Genomic DNA, 8,026 nt, shown 5'->3' on the forward strand with positions numbered 1-8,026 from the left:
ACGGCTCAGGAAGGGAAAGCAGGGCCGACCCCAGGCTATTCTATGCTGCTGCTCAGCGGTTGAGAGGCTGTGAAATAGTGTAAAGGACTGATGTGAAATAGTGTAAAGGACTATGATGCTTCATGTCAGCCACCAGGGGGCAGCATAGCTTTATTACAGGAGGACACAGACTCATAACACACAGTCCACCTTAAGAGAGTCCACCTGAAGAGAGTCCAGCTTAAGAGAGTCCACCTGAAGAGAGTCCAGCTTAAGGGGGTGCACCTGAAGAGGGTCCACCTGCAGCGAGTCCACAGAGCTGCTCGCTGACAGCCCACAGCTGGCGGGCCATGGCGTCGTCGCGACCTTTCTCCGTGACCTCCTGGGCGGCGCAGCAGGAGAAGTGGCGCCCGCTCAGCGGTTCGAGTCCTTCCGTCAGGCAGCAGTGCAGCGTGGTCTGGGCTCCGGCCTCCGGGTCCAGGAACAGCAGCCGGGCCACGGGCTCGATGATCAGCTTCTGCCACAGGCTGACGTTACGGGACAGCTCGGTCCGGACCACACCTGAGGAGGGGAGGGGGAGTTAGAAGTGACCTCTTGTGACCTACAGGTGACCTCTTGTGACCTCTGGTTACCTGGGTGCACGCTGTAGCAGCTGACCTCTGACCCCCTCAGCCTCTTGGCGAGCTGGTGTGTGAACAGCATGTTGCACAGCTTGCTGTTGCAGTAGGCCTGGAAGAACTGCCAGCTGTAGCGGCCGGTCCCCAGGTGCCTGTCCACTGCCAGAGCCTGAGACAACAACAACAACAGATGCGTTAAAAGTGACGGGGCTTCATGTGCCTTCAGACCCTGGACCAGGTGTGTGGACTCGCCTTCAGGTCGATGCTCCCCCAGCGGTAGGCCATGGAGGACAGGGTGACCACGCGCCCCCCACCCCCCTCCTTCAGGCGCTCCAGCAGTAGGTAGGTCAACAGGAAGTGACCCAGGTGGTTGACCCCGAACTCTATGCCGAAGCCGTCTTCTGTCCGCCCGTCAGCCACCAGGCCTGCAGTGACGATTTACACGTTATTATTATACAGACATCATTATATTATAGAGAAAACACGTTTCACTGTGATCATGTTTAGGACCTTTAATCCTCCATTTTATTTTTTATATGAAAACAACATTTTTACAAACTAAACACAAAATGTATTTATAGAAAATCTCAATAAAATTATTTATAAAATAAACATGACTCAGGTACACAACACCTGTGTGACCCGCCTGTTTATCCTGGATAAGACGTCACAGCTAGGGGGAGGAGCCTTCATTTAAAGGGCCAGCGTGTACAGTCTGCTGACATCTAGTGGCGAGGAAGCAGATTGCAACCAAGGGACACTTGCGCCAAAAGTGCAGTGTGTGTGTGTGTGTGTGTGTGTGTACCAGCGTTGTTGATCAGCAGGTCCAGCCTGGACTCTGTTTCCAGGAAGCGTTCTGTGAAGCAGCGAACCGACTTCAGACTGGCCAAGTCCAACTTCATGAAGACAACGTCAGTACTTCCTGTTTCCTGGAAGGAGATCACCATCATCATCACCATCACATAATATTACCAGACTGTCAACAGAGTTGATGACTCTAGAATGAGAGAACACGTCAACTACTTTCAATAGTTCATTAACAATAAAAAAACAAAACACTAAAGACGCCCGCCCCCCCCCCACCCTACCTGTTTGATGTCAGTGATGGTGCAGTGCCCCCCCCCCCTACCTGTTTTTAGATGGTTTATTTAATAAGGGACAGTGCACATTGATAAAAACATTGCAGTAAATGTGCCAGAGTTAGCCAAGAGGCTATTTTTCATCTGTAGTCCCAATGTTGCTGATGTTAAGAACAAACCTAAAAACATAAGATTACAAATACAATCTACAGATAAAGCAAATAAAATGAGGGAGAACAATGTTAAAATGGACAGAATAAAAACATAATGTCAGAGATACAACGTAAAAGCATATAGACTAAATGTGATATATAACTGCAAACAGGTGAACGACAAGAGAAGACAGGTGGAGTAAACGGCCGACCAGCAAGTCAAGACATACAGAGACCGGACAACAGACAGACAGACAACAACTGACAGACAGACAAAATGAAAGTCCAACCTGGGCAGATGGAGGAGGTAGGAGCCGTTACAGTCTGGTGCTGACAGAGCTGGGTAGTAATGAACCATTTCTTTGTTTCCGCTTTAAAAGAGTTGAATGATTGTAGCACTCTGATAGATCCTGGAATGCAGTTCCAGTGAACTGCTGCTTGTACTGAGAAAGCAGCATGACTGAAAGCACTTTTCCTGAGAGGGACGATACAATCCCCTCTCGTTGCACCTCTTTTGAGCTGATATCCAGTTCGTGTGGTGACAAATTGTTTCAGAGGAGGAGAGGTCAATCCATGTATGATTTTGTACATCAGACAGACGTGCACATATTTAATCAAGTTATCCCAACTAAGCAAGTTGTATTTTTTTTAGTATAGGACAATGATGTGACAGAACTTTTTTTTTTATCAAGAGTTTTGAGCGTACGCTTCTATAATGACTGTAATGGTTTGAGCGTAGTGGCACTAGCATGTGACCAGGTTGTTAAACAGTAGGTGATCTGGGAAATAACCATTGAATGCATGAATGTTTTAGCTGCCTCTGTTGACATGTAGTTGCGCGAGAATCGGAAATTGGATAAATTGAATTTGACCCGATTACAAACTTTTTTCACCTGTGATTTGAAAGACAAATTTGAATCAAAAAGTACTCCCAGGTACTTGTATTCAGATACAACCTTTAGCCTCTCCCCAGATACAAAAACATCCGGTTCTACACTATCAGAGTTTCTTTTGGTAAAAACATACACACAGTTTTGGATATATTGAGTTGTAAACAACATTGCGTTAACCAAGTAGTCACATTAGCCATGGATGTAGTGAGTTCTTTTGCTACATCTCCCAAATTGCTGCCATGCAAATAAATGACGGTGTCATCAGCATACATTTGAATATTGGAATGAGGACAAACTGATGGCAGATCATTAATATATAAGGAAAATAATAATGGGCCCAGGACAGATCCTTGTGGGACACCTGTGGACAACCGGAGGGCAGCGGATTGATGTTTTTGAATTTGGACAGACTGTGACCTATTAAGCAAATATGATTCCATCCATTTAAGTGTACCTGAGGAGAAGTTGTAACTGTGCAATTTGGACAAAAGAATACTATGATTTACAGTGTCAAATGCCTTCTTGAGATCAAGATACACAACTCCAACAACACCCCCTTTGTCCAGTTGAAATTTGATTTTTTTCAGTGAAGAAACAGGTGGCCGTCTCAGTGGAATAATTGGCTCTAAAGCCGAATTGCATTGGATGAAGGGCAAAGGGACTGTTTTTCAAATGGCAGATCATTTGCTCAGCTACCAACTTCTTTGCAACCTTTGATATTGTAGGCAGGATACTGATTGGTCTGTAATTAGAGGTAGAAAGGCGATCTCCTTCTTTGAATACTGGAATAACAGCAGCCGACTTCCAAACACTGGATGTGATGTCAGTCAGTGTGTTTACATGATGGTATAATTCGAATCTTGCTTTAGTTGGACTATGCTATCTTTTGGGGGATCTGCTGTTATCCCAATATACATGGCAGTGAGTAATTCGAATCATTGGCCGAAAGCATGTCATATCCGATACGATAGGTGGCGCTGTTTTCATTACAACTCGTGGTGATACAGCCATTTCCGCTTGACCTCTTCACCACTACCAACAACAACCAACAACAACAACATCAACATCAACATTTCGAGAAAGATGGCGAACAGAGAGCAAGGTTAAGCATAAATTCTGTCTGCTCTTCGGTCCAGAAATGTGTGGCGGCTCTTGTGTTCTCCATAGCGTTGTTTGTTTGTTTTCTGCCGGCCAGGCTCCCGGCAGTGACAACTTATCGTCTCTTTCGACTTCCGGGTCACGACATGGGAGGGGGGGGGGGGAGGGGGGCGGCGGGATCCCAAGCATGCGCAAAGACGCAAAGTCCAGTTCCTAATCCAATTCACCGTTACATGCCGCGATAGTCGAATTATCAACTGGATCGGATAGAGTTATCCAGGTGTGTTAATCGGATCGTAGTCGGACCGCATAGTCGAACAAAGGTGTTTACATGAAACGGATAATTTGATTTCAGTCCGACTAAGCCAGTTATTCGAATGCATGTAAACACGGTCAGTGATGTTGCAGTGCCCCCCCCCCCCTACCTGTGTGATGTTAGTGATGGTGCAGTCGGCCTTGTCTCTGTTCCTACAGGCCAGGATGACTCGTGCTCCTCTCCTGACGAGGTGCAGTGCTGTGGCTCGACCAATGCCAGTGTTCCCTCCTGAGGAAACACACACACACGTTATATATATATACTACCGTTCAAAAGTTTGGGGTCATCCAGACAATTTCGTGTCTTCCATGAAAACTCACTTTTATTTATCAAATGAATTGAAAATTGAATAGAGAATATAGTCAAGACATTGACAAGGTTAGAAATAATGATTAATATTTGAAGTATTAATTTTGTTCTTCAAACTTCAAGCTCAAAGGAAGGCCAGTTGTATAGCTTATATCACCAGCATAACTGTTTTCAGCTGTGCTAACATAATTGCACGGGTTTTCTAATCAGACATTAGTCTTCAAAGGCGATTAGCAAACACAATGTACCATTAGAACACTGGAGTGATAGTTGATGGAAATGGGCCTCTATACACCTATGGAGATATTTCATTAGAAACCAGACCTATGTTTCCACCTAGAATAGTCATTTACCACATTAACAATGTATAGTATGTATTTTTGATTAATGTTATCTTTAATGAAAAAACAGTGCTTTTCTTTGAAAAATAAAGACATTTCTAAGTGACCCCAATCTTTTGAACGGTAGTGTATATCTATTTGCTTAACGCACGACAGAAGGCGGTCGTTGTCCTGAACCGACCAATCAGAGCCGGGAACGACAGGGATTAAAAACCACAGATGATTATTTCCTTCACTACGGAAATCTGAATTATATTTTAATATAGAAAGTTCCAAGCATATATATATATATATATATATATATATATATATATATATATTCAGTCTCAGCTCTGTGTATATATTTTAAAACAACTAATAAATCTGTTTCTTTCCTTTACCTGAAATCTTTCTTAACCCCCCCCCCGCCATGACACGTGCACACACCTGTGATGATGACGGTCTTGCCGGCCACCGCCGCAGTGCCTGTGCACGTGGCTCTTCTGAAGAGCGTGCGCGTGAGGAACACGTAGCCCCCCAGGAGCAGCGCGGCCAGCAGCAGCAGGTAGAGCATGGTGGTCTGGATCCACCTGGAGTAGTCTGTATCACCTGTAGCGGTCTGTAGCGGTCTGTATCACCTGTAGCGGTCTGCAGAAGTCTCGATCCCATGTACCCGTCTTCGCCTCTTATACAGCTGCCGGGACGCGCCCGTCGGACCGGTCCTGCCGGTCCCGGTCCGGTCGGACCTGAAACTCCCGCTGCGATTTGATCTTTCACCCACTGGAGAGGACTTCCGGTTTGAACCTTCAAAATAAAACCCTGAGCACCCAAACATCTTTATAAGAGGAACATTAATAATCACCCTCTTATATTTAACGTTAATATGAATAATAATGTAATTTATTCAGTATGTGTTCTTTAATTGTTACCATATAGTTTACATAATAATAACCACTGGAACAGACGTATCTTAGTATTTACTTTATTTATTAAACGTACTTCCGGTTGATTACTAGAAGAGCACCTGAAGGCCTCACACCGGAAGGGGACTCTGGCGGGAAGACAGTTTGGAGGGTTTCCACATTAAAGGAGAAGTGGAGACGCGTAATTTGTTGGTGCTCTTACAGATAACTTTATTGTGGTAGTAAATACTCGTTTAGTTTGTATTGACTTGAACAGGATTTCATCTTAAAAACATTAAAGATGGTTGTTTGCTGTCCTGGCTCCTCATTGGTGGAATGAGCTCCCCACCGACATCAGGACAGCAGAAAGTCTCTACATCTTCCGCCGGAGACTGAAAACACACCTTTTCCGACTATATCTGGATTAAAACACAGATTTGCACTTCAGTGGCACTTAAATAGCTCTTATTATGGTACTTTTGTAGTTCGACTATGTTAAGGAAATGTTACTTCCTGTATTCTTGTTGTTCTTAGTTTGTACTCTAGGTTGAAATGCACTTATTGTAAGTCGCTTTGGATAAAAGCGTCTGCTAAATGACATGTAATGTAATGGAGAGAATAAATCTCCACTGGGAACAGAGTGTAGTTAGTTTGTATTTATTATAAACGTCCCGTGGGAAGGAGGCTCAGGTCTTCCAGAAGTTCGGGTTCTGGCTCATCCGCCTCTGGAAGTTCTGGTACCACTTCAGGACGCAGCTGGACGGGATGAAGGTCTCGGACGGGTTCGGCGTCATCTGCGCCTGCGTCACGGCGAACGACGCGGCGAAGTTGAACAAGCTGTCCAACGTCTTCTGGGCGAACTGCAGGAACGAGTCCTCGGTGGACGCAGCAGACCCGGATACCGGGGTCTGCTGGGCCAGCTGGTCCAGAGCCTCCACCGAGACCCCCACCTGAGCCACCGAGGAGGACGACGAGGAGGAGGAGCCGAAGGGGTGCGACCCCCTCACCTCCCCGGCCTTCAGCCGGGACACCCTGAAGATGGCGCTCGGCTTCTCGTTGGTGATGAAGCCCAGCAGCTGCCACACCGGACCCCCGCAGTCCGGGACCGAGAAGTAGACGGCACCGCCCGAGCCGGCGGGGAACGGGACCGTGCCCAGCATGAAGACGGCCACGTGGTTCACGTGCTCGTAGTCCGGCAGGTCGAACACGAATTTGTCCGAAGCGACCTGCACCGCCTCCGTTTGCACCAAGCGGCCGGCGACCAGACAGCCAAACATCGCGCAGGATCACCGGGAAGAGACGGCGGGAACGCCCGGTACAAACTTCTCCCGCAGCTCGTTGTGGAGCTGCTCGACAATCGCCCTGGATGACGAGATGGATGGACGCCCTTTAGTCTGACTGGCAGGCACATCTCAATATTTACTGCTACAGGCGGCCATGTGTATTACAAATAATGTGTTTGTTTTGGTTTACTATTTATTATTAGCGTACTTATTTTGTAATGTAATTGTTTTACAGATGAGCCTTGTCTGTAGACCAGAACTCTGTTGTAAAGGTGGTCTGCCTGGGAGACTGAACTCGGGATCAAAAGCGCCCATGTTATTTGTTGTTGGCGTGCTGCTCGATGATTCGTTGATCGACTGGGCGGATCTAGTCGCGCGGCTAAGAATACGTCAATAAGCACAACCGGAAATACAGATTCTAAAGAATTAAAGCAAAAATGTCACGAAACAACATATAAATCCTATGTGAACACTTTTTACATGTTCTATTTCTATTTTAATGAATACATTCCATTTAAAGATGTTACCCAACTGTCATGAAACAAATGATTCCTTATAATCTGAATGTTGTGATATTGAACCGGTCAGTTTACACACTTAATGTATCCTGGGGAAGTACTTGTACATCAGTTGGAGTACAAAGGAGAAACGAGTGTTAATATAACAATAATAATTGGAAGGGACACTTTTTTCTTGATCTTTATTCAATTGGTTAAAGATCATTTTAAACAAGCGTTACTTGTTTTTTTGTGAAAGGCGTGAACCGGATGTGTGTTTAGGTTTCCGGTGGCTTGACCGTAACTCTTCTCCGGTGGTCGGTTCAGTCCGGTGACGTTCAGAGCGGCATAACAACCGGAAATTAATGTTTCTCCCGGTTGTCTTCCGACCGACTCTAACCCCGCGCCGTCACTCGGCGCTCACCGGGCAGCAGCGGGTAGGAAGCCCCGTGTTTATCCGTCTGTCGCGGAACTTTTGCTCGTCAGCTAACCGGTTAGCCACAGGATGCTAGCAGGAGGCTGTTATAAATATTAAATACAGAGAAAGTCACGTGATGAACCTACAGCTGCACTCAGAGGTA

The 8,026-nt window shown here is 46.0% G+C and overlaps 2 protein-coding genes across 2 annotated transcripts; both read right to left on the bottom strand.

The window, feature by feature from the left end:
- Positions 1-118: 118 nt before the first annotated feature.
- Positions 119-5,527, bottom strand: LOC130201282 (dehydrogenase/reductase SDR family member 13-like). Its single transcript, XM_056426138.1, has 6 exons — positions 5,211-5,527; positions 4,244-4,362; positions 1,402-1,525; positions 849-1,021; positions 612-765; positions 119-540 (listed from the first exon to the last, which is right to left on the bottom strand). The coding sequence occupies exons 1-6, from the start codon at positions 5,335-5,337 to the stop codon at positions 251-253; spliced, it is 987 nt and encodes a 328-aa protein (XP_056282113.1). The 5' UTR covers positions 5,338-5,527; the 3' UTR covers positions 119-250.
- Positions 5,528-6,306: 779 nt separating this feature from the next.
- On the bottom strand, positions 6,307-8,023 carry hikeshi (heat shock protein nuclear import factor hikeshi). Its single transcript, XM_056426196.1, has one exon. It carries the CDS (start codon positions 6,940-6,942, stop codon positions 6,352-6,354), a length of 591 nt encoding a protein of 196 aa, XP_056282171.1. The 5' UTR covers positions 6,943-8,023; the 3' UTR covers positions 6,307-6,351.
- Between the last annotated feature and the right edge of the window lie 3 nt (positions 8,024-8,026).

The sequence above is a fragment of the Pseudoliparis swirei genome, chromosome 11 (assembly GCF_029220125.1).
Source record: "Pseudoliparis swirei isolate HS2019 ecotype Mariana Trench chromosome 11, NWPU_hadal_v1, whole genome shotgun sequence".
Lineage (NCBI taxonomy): Eukaryota > Metazoa > Chordata > Actinopteri > Perciformes > Liparidae > Pseudoliparis > Pseudoliparis swirei.